Source organism: Narcine bancroftii, chromosome 3 (genome assembly GCF_036971445.1).
Source record: "Narcine bancroftii isolate sNarBan1 chromosome 3, sNarBan1.hap1, whole genome shotgun sequence".
NCBI classification, from domain to species: Eukaryota; Metazoa; Chordata; class Chondrichthyes; order Torpediniformes; family Narcinidae; genus Narcine; species Narcine bancroftii.
In genome coordinates, this window is record NC_091471.1 from 234,975,491 (window position 1) to 235,001,154 (window position 25,664).

Below are 25,664 nucleotides of genomic sequence, written 5' to 3' on the forward strand. Positions count from 1 at the left end.
TCCCCCTTCTCTCCCCCCTCTCTCCCCCTTCTCTCCCTCCCCATCTCTCCCCCTCCTTCCCCCCCTCTACCCCCTATCTCTCTCTCCCCCCTCCCCGTCTCCCCCTCTCTCCACACCCCTACCCCTCTCTCCCCCTCCTCTCTCCCCTCCTCTCTCCCTCCTCTCTCCCCTCCTCTCTTCCCCTCCTCTCTCCCCTCCTCTCTCCCCTCCTCTCTCCCCTCCTCTCCCCCTCCTCTCTCCCCCTCCTCTCTCCCCCTCTCCCCCCAGTCTCTCCCCTCTCTCTCCTCCTCTCCCCCCTCCCCCCTCTCTCCCACTCTCTCTCCCCCCTCCCCTTTCCCCCCCTCTTCTCTCTCCTCCATCTCTATCCTCTTCCTATAGGCGATGCTGAGCCAGCCAGGTCCTCCTGCCATCCTGGCTGTCTGTGCTGTCCCGAGTTCTCTGCAGGAGATCCTCTCCACCACCGGACCCCTGCCTCACCTGTCCGGCCAGGCCACATCACCATCCTCCCCAGGCTACTGTTCCCCTCCTCCCTCCCTGAAGCCCGGCCCTCAGTTTTGCAGCTCCGTCTTGCTGCTGCCACCGATCCACCTCACTAGGCCAGGACCAGGCCCTGGAGAGCTCGCAGACCTTGGTTCGGGCCTCCTACCCACCATCTTCTACAGTAGGCCAGGATCAGTGCCTGAACAGGCCTCAGGCCTCAGTTTGGGCCTCCTATCCACAATGCCCCTCACTAGGCCAGGATCAGTTCCAAGAAAGCTCCCCGGACTCAGTTCAGGCCTTCTACCCAGGAGGCCCCTTGGTAGGCCGGAATCAGGCCCTGGAGAACTCCCCGGCCTCAGTTCAGGCCTCTTGCCCACAATCACCCTCAGAAGGTCGGGATCAGGCCTTGGAGAGTTCTCCGGCCTCAGTTCAGGCCTCCTTCCCACGATCCCATCCCCAGGGCCCTAATTTCAGTGCCCAGAGCTCGCCCGCCTCCAGCTTACAGCAGCCTGGACCTGCTTCCTTGTGCCAGCGAGGATGACACAGAGAACTCCCAGGCCTCACCAGCCCCCAACCCTCCCCCCTCCCGCCCCTCTCCCTGACTACCCCACCCCCGCCCCCTCCAGCGGGAAAGACTCCCTTCCTCCACCCTCTGGCCCCTGCCCCTCTACGCACATTCCCCGGGAACCCCGCGGCAGCACCGGACGGCTAGTGCCCTCCTATCAGGAGGCCACGGGTCCCACCAGACCTGACACCAGCCCGATGAGGATTCGCCGGGCACGTCCCGGAGGCCCGAGGCCCGCGGGATGTCTCCTTTCGCCACCTCAGGCCCCAGGAGGGTCTCAGCAAGAGGTGCCCGATGTTTGAGCCCATCCCCAAGGCAAGGCCGCTCCTCCGCTATACCAGCAGGGCAGAGGGGGAAGGGGAATCCGGCCCGGCCTAACGGCAGGCTTTGGGCCTACCTCGACCAGCCCTGAGGGGAAGGGGCTTCTCATCCTAAAAATCAGAAGCAGAGACCGAAGACAAACTGTCCCTAGTAGAGAGGCAATAAAGAGTCCAGCTTAAAAACTTCTCCTGTCATGCTGGCTTTCTGGGGGGAGGGGGGGAGGGGTTTCAAACTGAGGAAGGGGAGTGAGGGGGGGTACAGTCAGGGAGGGGGGGTTTGAACAGGGGGATGGGGGAGTGGAGGGGGTTACAGAGACAGGGAGGGGGGTTTGAACAGGGGACGGGGAGCAGAGGGGTTTACAGAGACAAAGGGGGATTGAACAGGGGACGGTGAGTGGATGGGGTGGGGGGGGTTTGAACAGGGACAGGGAGGTAGTTTACAGAGACAGGAAGGGGGGGTTTGAACAGTGGGAAGGGGAGTGCCCTCCTCCCTCTCTCCCCCCTTCTTTTCATCCCCCTCTCCCTCCCTGTCTCCACCCCATCTCAAAGGAATCTCTCAGTTGTCTGGGAAAAGTTCCTTGCGTGTCAGTGTACATAAACCCTTCCACTTGCAGGATGGTGTGAGATCGCACCAGGAGGCTCCTTTATCCAGATGGTCCCAAACCAAGGAAGGCTTCCATCTCCTCCTCCCTCATCCCCAGTGTGGCCTAAACTCTCGCCCCCTCCATACCTCTCCATCTCTGTTACCCCGTGATGGGACAGTGTTCAGTGAGTTTCACCAGGTCTGTGACTCTCCCTCCCTCCCACTCTCTCCCTCTGTCCCCACTTCTCCACCTTCCTCTCTCTCCCCTTCCCTTTCTCCCCACTCTTTCCCCCCTCTCTCCCACCCCCTCTCTCTCTTCCCCCCCTCCCCCCAGGTGTTTACTCTTCTCCACTTCTCTCTTCCCCAGACAGTTGGCTGCCTGTTCCTCTCTGCAGGTTGCCAGGAATGTCTGTGTTAGTGAGACGGGCAGAGAGAGGGTGGGAGGAGAGAGAGGGAGGGGAGAGATAGAAACAGAGAGAGAGAGAGAGAGAGAGAGAGCGAGTGAGACAGGAGAGAGGTTGATGGCCACCGTGGCTTCACAGCGGAGAGTGTGAAAGAGGACAGTGAAAGAGAAAGGGAGAGCGGAAGAGAGAGTGGGAGGGAGCAAGACCTCTAGGGAAAGATGAGAGAGGGGGAGGGAGAGGGCATGGTTTCATACACAGTCTGATCCCGGAGAGAGTCTGGAACAGTCGGAGGGAGTTGGAAAACTTTGGAGGGAGTCGGGAAGCGTTGGAGAGAGAAGGAAACAGAACAGAAAGAGTAGGAAACAGAGAGAATCTGGAGCAGTCAGAGTCCAGGACAGTTTGGAGAGAGTCAAGAACAGTCGGAGTCTGGAACAGTGGGAGAGAATCCAGAACAATCTGAGAGAGTCCGGGACAGTCGGAGAAAGGAGCAGTCAGGGAGAGCAGGGAACAGTCGGAGACAGTCGTGAACAGTCGGAGAGGGCCAGGAACAGTCGGAGAGCGTCGGGAGCACTTGAGAGTCGGAACCGTATCGGACCTCTTGGCAGAGAGGGGAAGATTGGAGAAGCCACAATGCAGCCCCAGAACAGGACCCCAGCCCTGGCCAACTCCACCTATGAACCCTGGGCCCCGGCAGAAGCAGCCCCCCTGCTCACGGCCACCCTGCTGTCCCTGGCCTGCCTGGTGGGGGCAGCCGGCAACTTGTACACCCTGGGCCTGGCCTGTGGAGGCCGCAAGAGGCTGCCAGGTCGGCTGGCCCCTCACCTGGCCAGCCTGGCCCTCTCTGACCTGCTCTACCTGTGCACGGCCCCTCTGCTGGCTTATGGAAGCCTGGCTAAGGACTGGGCCCTGGGCGAGGCGGGATGCCGGCTCCTGCTGCCCCTTGACCTTGCCGCCATGCACGCCACCATCTTCACCCTCACCCTCATGAGTGCCGAGCGCTACCTGGCTGTGGCCCGGCCCCTGGCCTGCAGGAGGGCGGGGGGGTGGCAGAGGCCCGGGGAGGCCTTGCTGGGGCCTGGGGCCCTGGCCCTGGGCCTCAGTCTGCCCATGGCCGCTGCGGTGGAGGTGAGGGTCCGTGAGTTAGAGGGAGGCCTCCCTCCGTAGGCTCTGCCTGCCCGGCTGGAGAGAGGAAGATAGCAGATCCTACCTCACCCTCCTCTTCGTCACCAGTGTCCTTGGGCCTGGCCTACTCATCCTAGGCCTGTACGCCGCCCTGGCTCGGGCCTACTGGAGGTCCCAGGCTGGCCTGACACTGGGCCGAAGCACAGCCTCCCCTCCTCGGACCAGGACCCTTCTCCTCGCCCTCTCGGTCGTCCTCACCTACTGGCTCTGCTACCTACCCTTCTGGATCTGGCAGCTGGTACCCCTGTATACTGATAGCCCTTGGTCTATCCTTCCGGACCCAGGGCGTGATCAACGACCTCCTGTCCGGCCTCACCTACGCCAATAGCTGCCTTGACCCCCTTCCTCTACACACTGCTGAGCCGGGGCCCTATAGGGAGAGGGGACGTGAGCGCAGGGAGAGGGTCGGGACGGCGGAGGAGAGGCGCAGAGAGGAGCGTCGGGGGCAAGCCAGTCAAGGTAAGGAACAGAGTGGAGGAGGGGGGTGTCGGGGTCTGACCTGAAAGATTACATAGAAAATAAATGATCCCCTATTAGGGCTTCACAGGTGGGATTTATATAGAATAACAGGCTAGGATCTGATCCAGGGGTTTATATATAGAATAACGGATCCCCGGGAGGGGTCACAGGCTGAGATCTGATCCAGAGGTTCAGGGGGTTTCTATATAGAATAACAGATCCCCGGGTGTGGGTCACAGGCTGGGATCTAATCAAAAGATTTCCTCTAATGCAAATGCAGGTCTTGGACATCACCCCGCCGTCCCGTGAGGACCCTCAGACTTGTGTTCATGTGGATTTAACCTCTGCACTCCCACTGGCCGGAGCACCATTTCCAGCACGCCACAGTATTCCCGAAATGTGATCTGCCTTGAGCTTGTCCAGGGCCAACCTGTCTGTTATGGAGGAGGGAGATGGATCGAACTCCAGTTGGAAGGAGTTGGTCGACTCCGGTGGAATCAGATTCTCTGATCTTCATTGGTCCCTGGGAGAACATTTGGGGGAATATTCCAACACTTGCTCGCAATTCACTCCAGGGATTTCCTTGTTTCATGCACAGAGTGAAGCCCTCTCCTGTCCCATCACACACTCCCAGGGTGGGACACAGAGTGAAGCCCCCTCTCCCCCATCCCAACACACACTCCCAGGGTGGGACACAAAGTGAAGCCCCCTCTCCTCCGTCCCGTCACACAAACTCTGTTGAAGTGAAATGAAGGTGTTGAATGGATTTGTTGTCAAGACACCGTTAGAAAGTACCTCTGTATTAATCAGGAGTTAATATATAATTGGTGAAACTTTCCTGGATGTGAACTAATATGTTTGAGTCGTTCCTGTTATGGTTCGGTTGCTGTTCTGGAGCAAAGAAAGGCCTTTCGTCCAGTGCCCTCTGCTATCCCAACCTCCAGCCACTCCCATCTCACTATGTCCATCACTTCCTTTGCCCTGTCTATATCCTCGATGCCTGATGAACGAGGTGGGGTCAGCCCTTTTCCCCAGTGGCTTGTCCCACAGACCCACACCCCCTCAGTATGGGTGTGGGGGGAAGGAATGTCTCCCCTTTAAATCTTTCATCTTCAATCGCGATCCTTTGGTCTTCGACTCGCTGACCCTGGGGAGGAGGGTAATGTTCTGGCACTTTTTGCTGCTCAACAACACCCCTTCCTACAGTTGGGGAAACTCCAAAATACAATTCCAATCGTTTCTCCCACCGCTCCCCGTCTCTCAACACCTCCTTTCCCCTCTGTCTTCCCCCATATTTCCCCTCTCCCGTAACTCCACCTCCCCCTCTCCCCTTATTTCCCCTCTCTCCTGCACCTCCCCTCCCCCTCTCCCTCTTATCTTCCCTCTCTCTCCCTCACCTCCCCCTCCCCCTTATTTCCCCTGTCTCTTCCAGACCCCCGCCCCCTCATCTCCCCTCTCCCACACCTCCCCCTCCCATCTCCCCTCTATCTCCCACACCTCCCCCTCCCACCTTCCTCTTCCCTTATCTCCCCTCCCGCACCTCCCCTTCCCCCTCCTCTTATTTCCCCTCTCTCCCACACCTCCCCCTCTCCTCCTTATCTCCCGCATCTCCCCCTCCCCCGCTTATCTCCCCTCTCTCTCATGCGTCCACCTCCCCCTCTCCTGTTTATTACCCCTCTCTCCAGCACCTCCACCCTTCCCCTCTCCCCCTTATCTCCCCTCTCTCCCCTGCATTTCCCACTCCCCCTTATCTCCCTTCACCCGCACCTCCACCTCCCATTCTCCCCCTTATCTCCCTTCTCCTGCACCTCCACCTCCCCTCTCCACCTTTTTCTCCCCTCTTTCTCTTGCACCTCCCACTTCTCCTTATCTTCCCTTTCTCTCCCTCACCTTCCCCTCCCCCCTTCTCATCCCACACCTCCCCCTCCCCCTTATCTCCCCTCTCTCCTGCACCACCCCCTCCCCTTATCTCCCCTGTCTCCCATACCTACCCCTCCCCTCTCCCCCTTATCTCCCCCTCTCTCCTGCACCTCCCCCTTCCCTCTCTCCAGCACTTCCCCCTCCCCTCTACACTTTATTTCCCCTCTCTCCCACACCTCCCTCTCCCCCTTATTTCCCCACTCTCCCACACCTAGCGACCCCTCTCTCTCCTGCACCTCCCACTCCCCCTTATCTCCCCTCACCCGCACCTCCACCTCCCATTCTCCCCCTTATCTCCCTTCTCCTGCACCTCCACCTCCCCCTCCACCTTATCATCCCCCCTCTCTCCTGCACCTCCCACTCACCCTTATCTCCCCCTCTCTCTCCTGCATCTCCCCCTTCCCCTCTCCAAATTTTCTCCCCTCTCCTGCACCTTCCCCTCCCCCCTTATTTCCTCTCTCCCACACCTTCCCCCTCCCCCCTTATCTCCCCTCTCTCCCGCACCTCCCCCTCCCCTTATCTCCCCTCTCTCCTCAACTCCTCCCCCTCTCCCCTTATCTCCCCTCTCTCCCGCACCCCCTTCCCCTCTCGCGCTTATCTCCCCTCTCTCCCATACTTCCACCTCCCCCTTCTGCTTATCACCCCTCTCTCCTGCACCTCCATGTCCCTCTCTCCTCTTATTTTTTCTCTCTCTCCTGCACCTCCACCTCCCCCTCCCCCTTATCTCCCCTCTCTCCTGCACCTCCCCCTCTCCCTTATCTCACCTTTCTCCCTCATCTCCCCCTCTCCCCTTATCTCTGCTCTCCCATACCTCGCCCTCTCCCCCTTATGTCCTCTCTCTCCCGCACATCCTCCTTCCCCTCCCCCTTATCTCCACTCTCTCTTCCACACCTCCCTCCCATCTCCAGGTTATCTCCCTTCTCTCTCCTGCACCTCCCCCTCCCCGCTACCCATCATCTCCCCCCTCTCTCCCACACCTCTCCCTCCCCCCATATCTGCCCTCTCTTTCCCCACACCTCCCCCATCTCCCTCTTATCTCCCTCTCTCTCCCACACCTCCCCCCTTATCTCCTCTCTCTCCCGAAACTCCCCCTCCCCTCTCTCCCTTATCACCCCTCACTCCTGCACCTCTCTCGCCTCCTCTCCCACTTATCGCCCCTCTCTCTCCTGCACCTCCCTCTCCCCCTTATCCTGCACCTCCCCCTAATGTACCCTCTTTCTCCCCCCCTCTCTTTCCCTCCCCTCTCTCTCCCTCGCCTTCTCTCCACTCCCCTCTCTCTCCCCCTTCCATTCATTCCCCTCTCTCTGCCCATCTCCCCTCTCTCCCCCCACCTGGGGCCATGAGACTCTCCGGGAGGGGCAGGACTCTGTGGTGGGACAGGGAGGGAGGTGGGCGAGGCCCTTTATGAGCTCAGCAGGGCCTCTGTGTGACTCTGCAGCCAGGTTCCAGGAGCCGCCACAGGCCAGATGTTGGCTCTGGTTCTCCTGGTGTTCCTGGCCCTGATGAAGGGGTCAGATGGCTGCCTACTGTGCTCCAGGGCGCTGAAGGAAGCTCTGCGCGAACTCCGCGAGCACCATGTGCCTGACCGGAGCCAGGGCTATGATCAGAAACGAGCCCAGACTGCTCTGGATGAGCTCGTCCGCACCTACCAGCGATACGACTTCATGGGTAGGCTACAACTGGACTGCGAGAACTGGCAACTCCCTCCCTGCCCCCCCCCCAACCTCTCAGCCTTCACCTTGCTCCCCTCCCCTCCCTGTCCACTTCCCCCCTCTGACCTCCACCTTCGCCTCTACCTCCCTCCCTCTCTTTTTCTGCCTCTCTCCCTCCCCTTCCCCCCTCTGAACTCTTCCCCTTCTCTTCCTCCCCTCCCCTCCCCATCATTCACCATCTCCTCTACCTTCCTCACTCCCCTTCCCTTCATCCCTCTCCCCTCCTCCTCCCTCCTACCCTCCCCTTCCCATTTCTGTCCTTCTCCATCGCCTCTACCTCCCTCCCTGTCTAACTCCCTCCCTCCCCTTCATCTCTCTCTCTCCTCCTCCCTCCCTCCCCTTCCCCCTCCAACCTCCACCTTCTCCTCCTCCCTCAAACCCCTCCCCTTCTCCCCTCTGACCTCCAACTTCTCCTCTACTTCCCTCCCTCTCTTTTTCTCCTTTCCTCCCCTCGCCTTCATCCCTCTCCTCCTCCCACCCTTCCCTTCCCCCATCCGTGCTCTTCCCCATCTACCCCTCCCTCCGTCCCTCTCTTCACCTCCCTTCCCTCCCCCTACTGTCCTCTTTCCCATCTTCTCTCTCCCCTTGCTCCTCCATCCCCTTCTCCACCCTCACACGTTCCCATCATTGATCGAGACCTCGTATATTCCCAGCTCAGTACATCCTTGACAGACTAACCATCGATCTCAAGAGAGAAATTGTGGGAATCATCAAACAGAATCTAAAAGGTTCAAACCTTCAACTTAAGTCATAAGGGTCGTGGGTCTGATCCAGGGGTTCAGGGTGGGTTTATATTATAGGATAACAGAACTCAGAGGGAGTGGCTAACAGGCTGGATGGGATCCAGGGGTTCAGGGGGACTATCTATATATAGAATACCAGTACCCTGGATGAGGGTCTCAGGCTGGGATCTGATCCAGGGGTTCAGGGAGTTTATATAAAGGATAACGGAACCCGGGAAGGGGTCAAAACCTCAGATCTGATCCAGAATTTCAGGGGGTCTATATACAGAATTACAGATCCCTGGTAGCGGGTCCCAGGTTGGGGTCTGATCCAGGGGTTTGGTGCGTTTATATATAGAATAAGAGATCCCCGGGAGGGGAATTACAGGCTGGGGTCTGATCCAGGGGTTTGGGGGGGGTGGATTATATATAGAATAACATTCCCGGGTGGGGGGTCACAGCTGGGTTCTGATTCATTGGTTCGGGGTGGGTTTATATATAGATTAACAGATCTCCAGGAGGAGGTCACAGGCTGGGATCTAATCCAGGGGTTTGGTGCGTTTATATATAGAATAATAGATCCCCGGGTGGGGATCACAGGCAGGGGTCTGATCCAGGGTTTCGGGAGAGGGGGGGTTATATATAGAATAACAGATCCCCAGGAGGGGATCACAGGCTGGGGTCTGATCCATGGGTTTGGGGATTTTATATAGAGAATAACAGATTGCCCGGAGTGGGTCACATGCTGGGGTCTGATCAAGGGTTTCAGGAGGGTTTATATATAGAACAAAAGATCCCCGGGAGGGGGTCCCAGGCTGGGGTCTGATCCATGGGTTCAGGTAGATTATGTATAGAATACCAGTTCCCTGGGAGGGGGGGGTCACAGATTGGTGTCTGATCCAGGGGTTCAGGGAGTTTATATATAGAATAACGGAACCCGGGAAGGGATCACAGGCTGGAATCTGATCCAGAGGTTCAGGGGGGTTATATATGGAACAAAATATCCCTGGGAGGGGGTCCCAGGCTGGGATCTGATCCAGGGGTTCAGGGGGCTTATAGAGAGAATATCAGTTCACCGGGAGTGGGTCACAGGTTGGGGTCTGATCCAGAGGTTTGGGGTGGCTTTATATATAAAATAACAGATTCCCGGGATTGGCTCAGAGGCTAGGGTCTGATCCAAATGTTCGTTGGGGGTTTATGTATATAATAACAGATCCCTGGGAGTGGGTCACAGTCTGAGGTCAGATTCAGGTGTCCAGGGGTGAATATCTAGAGTAACAGATCCCCGTGTGTCACAGTCTGGGGTCTGATCCAGGTGTTCTGGAAGTTTATCGATAGAATAAAATCTCTGCAGGAAGAGGTCACAGGCTGGGGCCTGATCCAGGAGTCCGGGAGATTTATATATAGAATTAAATATCCCCGGGATTGGATCAGTAGCTGGGGTCTGATCCAGGGTTTGGGGGGGTTGGTGTTTGAGTATTAATATCTCGAGTAACAAATCCCCGTGAGTTTGTCACAGGCTGGGGTCTGATCCATGGATTTAGTGGGGTTTATATATTGAATAACAGATCCCCAGGTGGGGATCACAGGCCGGGGTCTGATCCAGGAGTTCAGATGGTTTCTATCTAGATTAACAGATATCCAGGAGGGGGGTCAAAGGTTGGGATTTGATCCAGACATTTGGGGGGAATTATATATAAAATAACATCCCTGGGAGGGGATCACAGGCCGGAGTCTGATCCAGGGGTTCAGGGAGTTTATATATAGAATAACAGATCCCCGGATTTGGGTCACAGACTGCAATCTGATCCAGGTGTTCGGGGGGTTTATATACAGAAATACAGATCCCTGGGAGGGGGTCACAGGCTGGAGTCTGATCCAGAGTTTCAGGGGTGTTTATTTATATATATATATATATATATATATAGAACAAAAGATTCCCGGATTTGGGTCACATGCTGGGATCTGATCAAGGAGTTCGGGGGTATATATATAGAATAACAGATCTCCGGGAGGGGTGTCACAGACTGGGGTCTGATGCAGGGCTTCTGGGGTTTATATGTAGAATAACTGATCCCTGGGAGGGAGTAACTGTCTGGGGTCTGATCCAGAGGCTCAGGAGGTTTATATATAGAATAACAGATCACCAGGAGGGGTTTGAAATATAAAGTGTTCACAATCACTACTCTTGAGACAAAGTCTTGGAGAACAGGTTCAGTTTTATTTCAGGTAGACAGAGCTGGGTGTCCCTTGTCTGGAGACACACCGGAGGTTCAGAATCATCACTCTTTTGTACAGTCCCATGCTCAACATCACCCCACCTTCATTTACCTTCTTCCAATCAGAATCCCAATCCATTACAACCTTTTCCATTCTCTCCCATCAATACAGTTATCATTCAGTCCCTCCCTCATCATACATTGCATGTTATGTAAATTAGTTCATTCCCTCCTTGGGGGCGTCTAAGTTAATATTCATATCTCTCTATTAAGCAAGCGCAGTACTAGCTATGGAATACCCTAGGTCATGGTCCCAGCCTGAACCAGATCCTTGCATCCTTGAGGCTTCTGATAAGAAGAGGCCCACTAAATAGTACTGTCTGTTTTTCAAGCTCTAATTTACATTCTTTGCATTCCATCCCCTTTTACGAATGGTGTGAATTTAATCATTTTCAGCCATTTTTCTCAATTCCTCCCTTTTCTCTTTACCATGTATTTCTGATTAAACTGCATTATCATTATTCTTATTGTTGGCTTTTTGTTTCCTCAAATTGTTGGAGCATAAATTGAATTTGTCATTGCTCATCTGCCACAGGTTTTAATATCATTTGTCGTGCACCTATGGCAGAATAAATTAATCTGGTATATCCGACAAATAAACCAACCAGAATTAATAAACCATAATGGCAAGGTGAATGTACCATTGCCCTCAACCTCTGAGACGCCAGTCTCCCCATGTCCAATTGACCCATACATTTTCTCTGCCCATGTGAAGAAACTGGTACAGGCAGTTGGTCAAGGACACGGACATGGGGAATTAGGTAGGCAAGGTAGCAACATTCACTCCAACCCTTAAGATGGCAGGTTAATTTAAAGCCCTTTGTCCGATTCCAACATTCCCTTTCCCCAGGTAACCATGAGTAAATGTTACGTCCACATACCCAATATGTGCCATTATTGGCAGTGGAATTCGCAAGCGGGTGACTGTCCAATTCTGCATGCAATTGGAAATTCCTTGTTAGTGTGGGGCAGATTGATTTATATTACAGAGACAGGTCGTGTTCTTAAGTCCCTCCTCAAAAGAAAGCAACACCCCAGACTGAGTAGTTGCCGACTTTGCTGGTTTTGGCCATAAGGACCACCCTTTGAACTTATCCTCAATGGTTTGATCATGGTTTTTTGACAGGGTATATATATCAAACAATTCGTGTAGGGAGAGAGGGACCGCTACTAAGGGCTTTCATGACTTTCCATGGTGTATTTTCGCGCATACCCAACAATCTGTTTGAATTTAGTGTTTAGCATAGTTAGTACTCAGAGAGATAAAAGAATTTTTGAGTTTAACATGCAAAGCTATGATATGTACAAGTACAAATTGAAATGGAAAACATAAAAGTCTCATTGTTGCGGTTTTTTACTCCTCTTTCTTTCCCTCTGCTGGTGGTGGGTTCACTGGTCCCTTTATTCTTGAAGCGTGTGTCCTCCCCTTTTCCTCCGTTTGGACCGCTGTTTCTGTGGTTAATGGTACCAAATATAGTCCAGTCCACTGGGGCTGAAGCTTTTCTTCTTTCCACGATTTGATCAGGACCCAGTCACCAGCAGTCACAGGGTGGATAGGGAAATCCAGAGGAGGGCTCTGCACCAGCAGACCCTTAGCTTTTAAATCTGCAAGAGAATGAGAGACTGCCAGTGAATAGTTCCTTAAAGACACATCATTACTTTCGACCATAGGTATTCCTTCTACCCGTCCCAAATATGGGAGTCCAAATAACATCTCGTACGGGGATATTCTAATGTTTTGTCGTGGGGCTGTCCGAATTCTAAGAGCTATTGGTAAGTATTTGGTCCAAGCTTTCAGTTTTGTAATTTGCATTTTTAAAGTGGCATTCATTCGCTCTACTCTCCCTGAACTCTGTGGATGCCATGGGGTATGTAACTTCCATTCTATCCCTAATGATTCACAGACCAGGCTGTGAATTTTAGAAGCAAAGTGAGTTCCCCGATCTGCATCGATGGACTCAGCTATTCCATATTGGGGTACAATTTGTTCCAGAATTATTTTTGCTACTGCTTGTGCAGTGACATTAACAGTGGGGAATGCTTCGACCCATCTCATGAGGTGATCCACTATTACTAGTAGAAATTTCCATCGCTGGACCTTAGGGAGTTCAATGAAATCCACTTGTATCCGCTGAAATGGGCGGATTGCTAAAGGTTGTCCTCCTCCAGGCATAGCTCTCATAACTTTCTTATTAACCTTTAAGCAGATCACACAGCGGCCCACTGTCTGTCTTGCTAGGGTATATACTCCTCTATAGGCGTAGGTTCGTAAAAATGCATCACACAGTGCCTGAGCTCCCCAGTGTGAGTGTGAGTGCAGTTCCCCTATTATCTGCCTGGGATTTATTTAACAATTGTCTTCCATTGGGGAGCCACCATTTTCCATCTTCCGTTTACTTGCTCCCATCTTTTCCATTTGTTCTTCTTCAGGGAGGGAAAAGATAGGTACCTTCTTCAGCCCTTCTCTGAGAGGTATCAGAGTCATCATGTGCCCTGTTCCTGATCGTGCCGCCTATCGAGCCAGTTCATCAGCCATTCGATTTCCTCGGATTTCTGGTGAGCTCCCCTTCTGGTCTCCTGGTACATGTACTATGGCAATTCTTTCTGGTTTAATTAATGCTTCCAAAGTCTTTTCAATTAGTTGCTCATGAGCCTGTTCTTTTCCTCTTGCTGTTATCATCCCCCATTCTTTCCAGATCTTCCCAAATGTGTGTTCCACTCCAAAGGCATATTTCAAATCTGTATATATGGTACCTTCCTGCCCTTCCAACAGTTCCAGGGCTCTCATTAGGGCATAAAGCTCACAGGACTGAGCAGACCAGCTGCCGGGCAGACGCCCAGTCTCCACCTCAGTTCCGTTAACCCTATCAACGATGGCATATTCACTGTATCTCTTTCCGTCTATACAGTTCGACGATCCATTTATGAACCATCGTTGTCCTTCCAGGTCTTCTCGACTTTTCGTCTGCAGCTCGACCACCTCACTGCAGTCATGTCCTGAGACCTCTGGTTCTTTATCTTCTCTCGACAAATACAGGAACTGTGAAGGGTTCAGGCTTTTATAATTTCGCCATGATACGTCCTTCCACTGGAGCCGTACTGAATCCTAGTTTAACCTGCAGATCTCATCCCATCAGATTCACACCAGCTTGAGGAACCAGAATCAGGTCTTCAACTGCCTCCCTGTTCTGGTACTTCAAACATACCCCCTTGATCAGGGGGGTCTTCATGACTCTCCCCCCTACTCCCAATATTCTGATATTTTCTTTCCCCACTGATATGTCTCGTGGGGCTGTATCACACTGGATCTCTCCGCTCCCGAATCTACCATAAATACTACTTCTTCTTCTAGGAGTCCTAATTTTAGATTTACCAGGGGTTCCTGTTAGTATCTAATTGACCCCAGAGAGGGGATCCCGACACCCCTAGTCCTCATTTTCCATCAGAGTATAGGATCGAGTCTCTCTCCTCCATTTTGGGTGGTCTTGCCTCAGATGCCCTTCTTCATCACAATAGTAACATCTCAGGGACATTTCTTGTCCTCTTCTGCCTCCTCTTGTTGTACCTCTCCCCCCTCTCGGGGACGTCTGTCTCTCACGTTCCCACCTTCTCTCCACAACTTGTTCCACTTTTCCACTCTCCGGACATGCACTTTCTGGGCCTCTTTCAACAACTGATCCAGAGATTTCTCATTCCAATCCTCCATCTTTTCTGGCTTATTTTTAATGTCTGGCCAGGATTTTGTAACGAAGTTTGCTCGAAGGAGTTGCTGTCCTGCCTCCGAGTCAGGATTCACACCAGAATACTGCTGCATGTTTTCTCTTAACCTTTGCAGGAAGACTGCGGGTGCTTCTTCCTTTAATTGACAATTTTCAAAGGCTCGTTCGAAATTTTGGCTTTTTGGCACCTGCTTCTCTAATTCCTTTTATTATTAGATCTCTTAAATCCCACATATTCCTTCTTCCCTCCTCCTGCTGCTTGTCCCAATCTGGCTGAACAATTGGAAATTTAGTCTCTGCGGCAGCTCCTTGGTGGTCTCCAGGGGGATGCTCTCTTTCCCAAATCCTCATTCCTGCTTGTTGTACCATTTGCCTTTCCTCTGCAGTGAATAGAGTTCCTAATATCGATTGCATTTCACCCCAGGTGTAAATGTTAGGCCCCAGGAATTGATTAAACTGTTCAGCCAAGCCTAGGGGATCTTCCAAAAGACTTTTCATTTCTTTCTTAAAATTTCTCACCTCCATACTGATGAGAGGAATGTTGATGAATCCCAACGCCCCTTATCCTATTGGAACCTCCCTCAAAGGGAACATCTGTAAATTGGCTTGGGCTTTTGGTTCCTTTCTCTCCAACGGAAAGGATCTCATATCGCCTTGTAATATCTCCACCTCGCCCCTTCTCTTTTTCTCGGGTTTTTCCTGCCTGTCCAAGCCCCTCTGTCTTGCCTCCTCCAGCTCCAGGGCACAGGCCTCTACCCTTCCAGCGGGCCCCCACACCCATTGGTGATTCCCGGGAGGGATATTACCAGCATCCTGGTGATCCTCCCCTCCCCTTCTGGTGTCATATGGTGGAGGCAGGTGCTCTAAAGGATCCCAGGGAGGTACGTCTGCCTCCTCATTTTTCATGGTGATCTTAAACACCTCGGCCACCCAGATCCAACACGCTGCATAATCTGACTCTTCCTGATCAAAAGGACTTCTTGTATTTACGAATACATTTAATTTCTGACATATCCAATCTTCATCTGACCCCAATTGTGGCCACCAGACTGAGGAGCCCAGAATCGGAGTCTGGGGTCATCTGTAATAACAAAACCTTATCATAGTTTCCTTAATTTTTCCCTGGGTCCTTCCCCAACCCCAGTTTCCTAACATCCGCCCCCACGGACTATTGGGCGTGTGAGAAACAGAAGTACCTTTACAGATTTCGCTCGAGACAAAAATTGAGAACAAAGAACATTTATTGTACAACAATGCAAAGTTGGGTGCTTCCCCTTACCATGGGAATACACACACATACTGGGGCTCACCCAACTTTTATACAGTTCATTTCAGTGTAGAGGTACCCTCCCCCCCTTAACATTCTTCTGCCTCCTGGATTGGTTTGGCATTTGGTAATTCTGTCTGCCTACATGCGTGCAGTTTCTGTAAACTTGAAAGACCATGGGGTATCCTGTCTGGGTCCCATCATGTCATTGTCATTCATGAATCTGCCTTTGTCCTTATTCACACATCTCAACCCCCAGGACTTACTAATTCTATATGCAGAACTTGCTCATTCTTTCTATCACTATAAGACCCTTATTCTATTATACTTGCGTAACCCTTCCTCACGCTCTTATCGGAATTCATCCTTATCGGAATTCATCCCTATTCAGCACTTACTTAACTTCCTCTAATCTAGTCTAGTATTCCTTATTTCATTCATACTAGCTTTACTTCCTATATTCTATTATCTCTCACAGGCGGGATGTCAATCCCGGGACCCCCACTCTGGAGTCCCTTCTTCTCTCAGGTACACTGATTACCCACATCCCTGTCAGATCACACAATCCTGACAGAATCCCAGTCGCCCGAGTAGTACTCAATAGTCAATTTTTCTTACCTGGGTCTCGTGCTTTCCTAGGTCCTGTTCTCCAGAGTCTACTGTCCGGATATCACTCGCTCAAACCGCTGATGGCAAGCAAGGAAGTCAGAGACCACTGAAATTAGTGGGATTCACCTTCTCGTTCTTCAATAACCAGTCGCCAAGTGGCGGGAGTTGAGTCCCGGATGAGCCCCCAAGCTTGTGAAATATAAAGTGTTCACAATCACTACTCTGGAGAAAAAGTCTTGGAGAACAGGTTCAGCTTTATTTCGGGTCTGTAGAGCCGGGTGTCCCTTGTCTGGAGACACACCGGAGGTTCATAATCATCACTCTTTTGTACAGTCCTGCGTTCAACATCACCTCACCTTCATTTACCTTCTTCCAATCAGAATCCCAATACATTACAACCTTTTCCATTCTCTCCCATCAATACAGATATCATTCAGTCCCTCCCTCATCATACATTGCATGTTATGTTAATTAGTTCATTCCCTCCTTAGGGGTGTCTAAGTTAACATTCATGTCTCTCTATTAAGCAAGTGTAGTACTAGCTATGGAATACCCTAAGTCGTGGTGCCAGCCTGAACCAGATCCTTGCATCCTTGAGGCTCCTGATCAGAAGAGGCCCACTAATTAGTACTGTCTGTTTTTCAAGCTCTAATCTACATTCTTTACATTCCATCCCATTTTAAGAATGGTGCGAGTTTAATAATTTTCAGCCAATTTTCACAGGGGGATCACAGTTTGGGAACTGATCCAGGAGTTTGGTGGTGGGGGGAGGGGGGTTTATATATAGAATAACAGATCGCCGATAGGAGGTCACTGGCTTGGGTCTGATTCACGGGTTCGGGAGGATAACATATAGAATAACAGATCACCAGGAGTGGGTCACAGTCTGGGGTCAGATCTAGGGGTTCAAGGGGATTTATATATAGAATAACAGATCCCTGGGAAGATGTCACAGGCGGGGTTCTGATCCAGGGGTTCAGGGAGTTTATATAATAGAATAACAAAACCCGGGAGGGGTTCACAAGCTGGGATCTGATCCAGGGGTTCGGGGGGGGGGGTTATATATAGATTTATGGATCCCCGGGAGTGAGTCACAGTCTGGGATCTGATGCAGGGCTTCAGGGGGGTTTAGATATAGAATAACAGATCCCCGGAGGGGTTCACAGGCTGGGGACTGATCCAGGGGTTCAGTTGGTTTATATATAGAATAAAAGATCCCTGAGTGGGGGTGACAGGCTTGGGTCTGATCCACGAGTTCTGCAGAATAACATAGAGAATAATAGATCCTCGGGAGGCGGTCACAGGCTGGGATCTGATCCAGGGGTTCAGGCAGTTTATATATATATAGAATAACATCTCCAGGAGGGGGTCACAGGCTGGGGCCTGATCCAGGGGTTCTGGGAGTTTATATGTAGAATAACAAAACCCGGGAGGGGTTCATAGGCTGGGATCTGTTCCAGGGGTTGGGTGGGTTTATATATAGAGTAACAGATCCCCGGGAGGGGGGGGTCACAGGCTGGGGTCTGATCCAGGTGTTCAGGGGGTTTATATATAGAATAACAGATCCCCAGGAGGGGGTTCCATGTTGGGGTCTGATTCAGGGGTTCAGAGGGGTTTATATATAGAATATCAGTTCCCCAGGAGTGGGTAACAGGTTGGAGTCTGATCTAGGTGTTCTGATAGATTATATAGAGAATAACATATCCCCGGGCGTGGGTCACAGGCTGGTGTCTGATCCAGGGGTTTTGGGGTGTTTATATATTGAATACAGATCACTGGGAGTGGGTCACTGACTGGGATCTCATCCAATGGTTAGGGGTGGTTTATATATCGAATAACCCCGGGAGGGGGGGTCACAGGCTGGTGACAGATCCAGGGTTTCAGATGGGTTTATATATAGAACAAAAGATCCCTGGGTGGGGTTCCCAGGCTGGGGTCTGATCCAGGGGTTTGGGGGATTTATATAGAGAATAACAGTTTTCTGGGTGGGGTCACAGTCTGGGCTCTGATCCAGGGGTTCATGGGGTTTATATAGAAAACAAAAGAACCCGGAGAGTGGGTCACAGGCTGGGGTCTGGTCCAGGGGTTTGAGGGGATTATATATAGAATACCTGTTCCCTGGTTGGAGGGTTACAGGCTGGGGTCTGGTCCAGGGGTTTGAGGGGATTATATATAGAATACCTGTTCCCTGGTTGGAGGGTCGTTGGAGGGTCACAGGCTGGGGTCTGATCCAGGTGTCCAGATTCCCGGGAGTGGGTCACAGGTTGGGATTTGATCTAGGGGTTGGGTGGGTTTATATAGAAAAACATATCCCCGGGAGCGGGTCACAGGCTGGAGTCTGATCCAGGGATTCAGTGGGTTTATATATAAAACAAATCCCCGGATGGGGTTGACAGGCTGGGGTCTGATCCACAGGTCAGGGGGATTACATATCGAATAACAGATCCCTGGGTGAGGGTCACAGGCTGGGGTCTAATCCAGGGCATCAGAGATTTTATCTACAGAATAACAAAACCTGGGAGGTGTTCACCAGCTGGGATCTGATCCAGGGGTTTGGGGGGGGGTGGGTGGGGTGGGTGTTACATATAGAGCACCAGATCCCCGGGAGTAGGTAACAGGTTGGGGCTCATCCAGTGATTTGAGGGGGTTTATACAAAGAATAACAGATCCCCAGGAGTGGGTCACAGCTGGGATCTGAATCAGGGGTTTATGGGGGGTTATATATAGAATAACAGATCCCCAGGAGGGTTCACAGGCTGGGGTCTGATCCAGGGGTTCAGTGTGTTTATTATATAGAATAAAAGATCCCCAGGAGGAGGTCACAGGCTAAGGTCTGATCCAGGGGTTCGGTTGGTTTATATATAAAATAACAGATCCCTGAGTGGGGTTGACGGGCTGCGGTCTGATCCACAGGTCAGGGGGATTACATATAGAATAACAGATCCTTGGGAGGGGGTCACAGGCTGGGGTCTGATCCAAGGGTTCGGGGGGGTTTAATATTGAATTGCATATTCCCAGGTGGGGGTCACAGGCTGGGGTCTGATCCAGGTGTTCAGTGGGTTTATGTACAGAATAACAGATCGCAGATGAGGGTCACAGCCTGGCATGTGTTCAGAGGTTCTGGGCATTTATATTTTGAAGAACAGATCCCCAGGTGGGGGTGACAGTCTGGGGTCATATCCAGGGGTTCAGGGGGGGTTTATGTATAGAATAACAGACCACGGGTGTGGGTGACAAACTGGGATTTGATCCAGGAGTTCAGGGGAATTATATCTAGAATAATGGATCCTTGGGAGGGGGTCACAGGCTGGGGTCTGATCTCAGTGTTCGGGGGGGGGTTATATATAGAATTATGGATCCCAGGGTGTGGGTCACAGTCTGCGATCTGATCCAGGGGTTCATATATAAAATAGGACATCCCTGGGACAGGGGTCTCAGGTTGGGGTCAGATGCAGCGGTTCAGGAGGTTTATTAATAAAATAACAGATCCCCAGGTGGGGGTCACGGGCTGGGGTCTGATCCAGGGGGTCGGGGGGGTTGAAATATAGAATAACAAATCCCTGGATGGGGGTCACCTGCTGATGTCTGATCCAGGGGGTCGGGGGAGGGGTTTATATATAGAATTACTGATCCCTGGGAGCGGGTCACAAGCTGGGATCTGATCCAGGGGTTCAGGGGGGATGCTATATAGAATAACAGATTTCCAGGAGTGGGTCACAGGCTGGGGTCTGATCCAGGGGTTTGGTGGATTTATATATATAGAACCACAGATTCCCAGAAGGGGGTCACAGACTGGTGTCTGATCCAGGGGTTCGGGGGGTTTTATATATACAATAACATCCCCAGGAGGGGGAAATCACAGTTTGGGAACTGATCTAGGCGTTCGGGGGGTCTATATATAGAAACACAGATATCCAGGAGTGGGTCACAGGCTGGGGTCTGATCCAGGGGTTCGGGGTGTTTATATACAGAATAACAGATCCCGGGATTGGGTCACATGCTATGGTTTGATCCAGGGGTTCAGAGGGCGGGGGGGGGGGTTTATATAAAGAACATATACCCGGGAGTGGGTCACAGGCTGAGATCTGATCCAGAGGTTCGGTGGGGTTTATATATAGAATAACTGATCCCCCAGAATGAATCACAGTCTGATCAGAACTTTTATTTTGTAGCTCATTTTCTTGCCGCAGCTGTGATTAACTTTGGATTTAAAGCACATGAGATCATTACGATGGAGACGAATCATTTCACAAATAACAGTGAGACATGGCAATTTAAATAATCCAAGCCTCCCCTCCCCAGGGCCAGGAGTGAGTGAGCCACACTGTTGGAGGGAGATGTATATACTCTGGGACCAGTGCCCATAATCCAGGCCCACCCTCCCCGGGACTGGGACTGAGAGAGCCGCACTGTCGGGGGGAGATGTATATACTCCGGGACCGGGGCCCATAATCCAGGCCCAACCTCCCCGGGGTTGGGACTGAGGGAGCCACACTGTCAGGTGTGGAAGTAAAGGTATAGATTTGGGTCTTTATAGTCTTCTCTCTCTCTCTCTTCCAGTTGAGTGCAGCAATAGTTGTGGTGAGTTTGTCTCTTCTGATCGAGGGGTTAGAGATAGGGAGGGGAATTTGACAGGGGGACGGGGAGTGGGTCTCAGAGACAGGGAGGGGGGTTTGAACAGGGGGCGAGGAGTGGGGTGGGTCAGAGAGACAGGGAGGGGTGTTTGAACAGGGGGATGGGGAGTGGAGGGGGTTACAGAGATAGGGAGGGGGGGTTTGAATAGGGGCGGGGAGTGACGGAGGGGGGTTTGAACAGGGGGTCAGGGAGTGGAGGGTGACAGAGACGGAGTGGGGTTTGAACAGGGAGTCGGGGAGTGGAGGGGGTCAGAGACAGGGAGGGGGGGTTTGATCAGGGGACGAGGGTGGAGGGGGTGAGAGAAAGGGAGGGGGTTTTGAACAGGGGGTTATGGAGACAGTGAGGGGGATTTGTAGAGGAGGTCGGGGAGTGGAGAGGTTACGGAGACAGGGAGGGGGGTTTAAACAGGAAGTGGAGGGGGATTTAATGGCCACTTGCCTTTCCTCAGTGCATCTCTCTCTCTCTTCCCCTCCCTCCTCTCTCTACACCTTTCCCCTTACCCTCTCTCCTCCACCTCCTCCTGTCTCCCTCTTCCATCGCTCTCCCTCACCCCTCCTTCCTCTCTCCTCCTACACTTTCCCCCAATATCTCGCCCTCCTCTCTCCCTCCACCTCCCCTTCCACTCTCTTCCCCTCCCCAACCTCCTCTCCTCCACACTCTCCCCCTCCCATCTCTCTTCCAGCACCTCCTCTCCCCCCCCCCCCTTCCCTCACCTCTCGATACTCTTTCCTCCCCCTCTTTGCCCTCTCCCGTCCCCAACCGCCACACAGGGAACTTCACCTTGTTGTTTCGTCAATGTATCGACTGTCACCCCTTATTTATCAGCTGCATGATGGGGATCCGGTGTGGAGGTAGGGGTGAACGGGGAGGGGTGGAGGGGCAGTTGGGAGGATTAAGTGGGAGTAGAGAGTGACGGAGGGAAAGAGAGGGGGAAAACTCATGACCTTCTGACCACCGTTTCCCCAACTCTGGGTAAAACCTTCCCAGTGACACCCCCACCCCCCGCACCGACCCGTCCCTCTCCAGGTTCTGTACACCTCCATGAGATCGCCCCTCAACCTCCTGCGCTCTGCGGGACAAAGCCCCAGCCGGCTCCACCCTGCAGCTCAGGCCCCTCCTCGAGTCCCGGCAACGTCCTCACTGATCCCCTCTGAACCTCTCCAGCTCAATGTACATCGATCCCACGGCCGGGTGACCAGAACCGAATCCAATTCTCCAAACGGGGCCTCACAAGAACAACAGGAACTCTCAACTTCACGACTCACTGCTCTGACTGCTGAAGGCCTATTTGACCACCCAATCTACCTGTGACTCCATTATCAAGTTACAACGTATGGGTATCCTTCTGCTCCCCCTCACTCCCCCAGATCCCTCCGCTCCACTGCACTCCCCTGATCCCTCCGCTCCACTGCACTCCCCTGATCCCTCCCTCCACTGCACTCCCCTGATCCCTCCCTCCACTGCACTCCCTCAGATCCCTCTGCTCCACTGCACTCCCCTGATCCCTCCACTCCACCCCACTCCCCCAGATCCCTCTGGGCAGCTACATTCCCCGTTTGCTTGTGTATCAGTTTGTGGGCTTAGTTGGACCAAGAGTAGAAGAAGGGGACAAGCTAAAGGAGAGGATTTGGAAGGTCCCAGCTGCCACCTCCAACCTCGACCTCTTGGTATGCAGCTACCGATTTGATGGTGGGAGAGAACGACGAGTTATCTCTGGATTGTTTCCAGACCTGGCACAAGATCACCAGCAACTTCAAGTCGTACATCTTCTCCCAAGCGCCTTTGGTAGGTGGAAGCTCCCGATCAATCCCACACCCACCATCTGTGCCAGTGTATATACATCTGCCCCCGACAGTTCGGCTCCCTCAGTCTCGGCCCCAGGGAGGGTGGGCCTGGATAATGGGCCCCAGTCCGGAGTATGTACATCTCCCCAACAGTGCGGCTCCCTCAGTTCCGGCCCCGGGGAAGGAGGACCTGGATTATGGGCCTCGGCCCCAGAGTATATACATCTCCCCCCCGACAGTGAGGCTCCCTCAGCCCCAGCACCGGGGTGGGTGGGCCTGGATTATGGGTTTGTCTCTGCAGGGTAGCCGGAATGAATGGCAGTTTCAGAAGATCGCGGAGACCCATGAATCGAGCCTGGAAATTCTCCAGGTTAGCAAGGAACATGAGAAAACCTACCAGTGCGTAGTCATGGGCAACGAAGGAAGACCAATTGCTAAAATCCTCTACAATGTCCGTGGTTCGTTTGTTCCTGATGTCTTAGACGGGAAGTGGAGGGGGGGGGGGGTTTGAACAGTGGGACAGGGAGGGGGGATTTGAACAGGTGGACGGAGAGCGGAGGGAGTTACAGGGACATCGAGGGGGTTTGAACAGGGGGACGAGGAGTGGAGGAGGTTGCAGAGACTGGGAAGGGGGTTTGAACAGGGGAATGGGGAGTGGAGGGGGTTACAGAGACAGGGAGGGGGGTTTGAACAGGGGGATGGGGAGTGGAGGAATTTACAGAGTCAGGGAGGGGAGAGTTAGCCTCACCACTGACTCCGGCTTCTCCCTCTCTCCTTCACAGTTGTACCCTTAGTGTCTATTCCGACAGAGCAAGGACACACACTCCCACCCCCAGATGTGGAAGAGGGGCTGGTGGTGGAGACCCCCCCTCCCTCCCAGTTTGGCAATGCACTGGCCCTGGACCTTATCTCATTCATTGCCCTAGCACTGTTCGGGATGGGACTGCTCTCTCTCGGGGGGCTGCTATGGTGAGTGAAGGGCGGGAGGGTGTGGAAGGGGCTGGGAGGGGGGGTGTGTGTCAGTGCGTTGGGTGGTCAACTGCCTGCACTCCACAGTTAACAGTGTCTCCCCTCCTCTTTCTTCCACTCTCCATCACCCTCTCACCTCTATCCCTTCTCCTTCTCTCCTCCTCCCACTTCCCCTCTATCATCCTCTCTACCCCTCTCCCCTTCTCTCACCACCTCTATCTACCCCTCTCTCTCCCCCCACACCTCATGCTCCCCACTCTCCCGTCCCTCCTCTCTCCCTCTCTTTCTCATGCTCCCCCACTCTATCTTCCTCCCTTCTGTCCCTCCTCTCTCCTACTCCCTCTCCCTCTCGCACATCTCTCCCCCCCTCCCTCCTCCCTCACCCTGTCCCCTGGGACCCCAGTTACACCACCATCCAGTGGCAGAGGAAGAAGACGGATGATGAGGCTGCAGGACCTTTCAAATAATTGTCTACCTCCCGGTGCCTTCGCTGGTGTCAAGGTCCATGAACCAGTGTGGGACAGGGGCAGGAGTTGTCTGTGCAATTCACTTTAATAATTCCTCCCAAATATATCGTTTTTAACAAAACCTTACGGCTCAGGTCTTCGTTCACTTGCAGCATGGCAACGCCTGGTCCTGATCTGTAACCTGAGACAAAGAGTGAAACTCCCTCTGCCCCTGTCCTGTCATAAACTCCCAAGGTGGGACATGAATGAAGCCCCCACAACCCCGTCCCGTCACACACTGCTGTGGTGGGATACAGAGTGAAGTCCCGTCTCCCCCATCCCCGTCACACACTCCCATGGTAGGACACAGAGTAAAGCTCCCTCTGCCCCGTCCCATTACACACTCCCGGGTTGGGACACAAATTGAAGCCCCCTCTCCCTTGTCCCATCACACATTCCCGGCGTGGGACACAAATTGAAGCCCCTTCTCGCCCATCCCGTCACACACTCCTGGGGAGGGACACAGAGTGAAGCTCCCTCTCCCCCTGTCCCGTCACACATTCCTAGGATGGGACACAGAGTTAAGTTCCCTTTCCCAACCTCCAGCATCCCAGGAACTTTGTCCGGGTCTGTGCGAAGACTTCTCCCTTGCATTGTGCGCAATCTGAGCCCTTCACATGTCCCAGATTCCAGGAATGCCACGTAACAGGTCTCAGAGCACGCTGTGCCAATTTCCCTCCACTACGCACTGACACTCCTTACTTTAGCAGCGCCAGGAGCCTCCCACTCTCCCTGCACGGTTCCAGACCCTGTCTCTTTCCACAGACCCTTCTCGTGTGTCTTCCTTGGATCCACTCCAGTCATTCTTCCTTTAATGAGTTCTGCAGAGCTGTAAGGAAAGGCACCACCTCTGAGAGGGCAGGTCTGAGGGAAAGGTTCACCGTTGCCATCTAAGGATTCCTTATCTCCCCACTATTCACCATGTCGATCCCCAAACCCCGAGGTCTCTCTGTTCTACTACGCACTCCACCGTTGACAGTGTCAATCTCTGTACCCCGAGGTGTCTCTGTTCTGCAACGCTTCCCACCGTTCACCGTGTTAGTCCCTGTACCCTGATGTCTCTCTGTTCTGCAACACTTCCCACTGTTCACCGTATCGATCCCCGTACCCCGAGGTCTTTCTGTTCTACAACACTCCCCACCGTTCACCATGTGGGTCACCCTACCTCGAGGTCTCCCTGTACTGCCATACACCCCACCCTACACCGTGTCGTCCCCAATACCCAAAGGACTCTCTGTTCTACAACACTCCCCACCTTTCAATGTGTCGGTCCCCGTACCCTGAGGTCCTTCTGTTCTACACCACTCCCCACCATTCACCTTGTCAATTACCGTACCCCGAGGTCTCCCTGTACTGCCATACTCCCCACCCTACACCGTGTCAGCCCCAATACCCAGAGGTCTCTCTGTTCTACACCACTCCCCACCGTTCACCGTGTCAGTCCCCGTACCCTGAGGTCCTTCAGTTCTACAACACTCCCCACCGTTCACAGTGTCGGTCACCGTACCCCGAGGTCTCCCTGTACTGCCATACACTCCCCACCCTACAC

The 25,664-nt window shown here is 53.1% G+C and overlaps 1 protein-coding gene and 1 pseudogene across 14 annotated transcripts; both read left to right on the forward strand.

The window, feature by feature from the left end:
* Positions 1-1,885: 1,885 nt before the first annotated feature.
* Positions 1,886-4,830, forward strand: LOC138758326 (urotensin-2 receptor-like; annotated as a pseudogene).
* Positions 4,831-7,357: 2,527 nt separating this feature from the next.
* LOC138758315 (izumo sperm-egg fusion protein 1) lies at positions 7,358-24,197 on the forward strand. Of its 14 annotated transcripts, XM_069927059.1 has the most exons (11): positions 7,358-7,581; positions 8,279-8,353; positions 12,298-12,399; positions 13,057-13,182; positions 20,394-20,480; positions 20,782-20,802; positions 21,627-21,707; positions 22,532-22,641; positions 22,942-23,098; positions 23,423-23,609; positions 24,013-24,197. In XM_069927059.1, exons 1-11 carry the CDS (start codon positions 7,380-7,382, stop codon positions 24,074-24,076), a joined length of 1,212 nt encoding a protein of 403 aa, XP_069783160.1. In that variant the 5' UTR covers positions 7,358-7,379; the 3' UTR covers positions 24,077-24,197. The 14 variants fall into 14 exon arrangements, with proteins under 14 accessions (XP_069783160.1, XP_069783149.1, XP_069783163.1 ...); XM_069927048.1 differs by having other exon boundaries at positions 22,532-23,098; XM_069927062.1 differs by lacking the exon at positions 24,013-24,197 and having other exon boundaries at positions 22,942-23,010; positions 23,423-23,517.
* Positions 24,198-25,664: the final 1,467 nt, after the last annotated feature.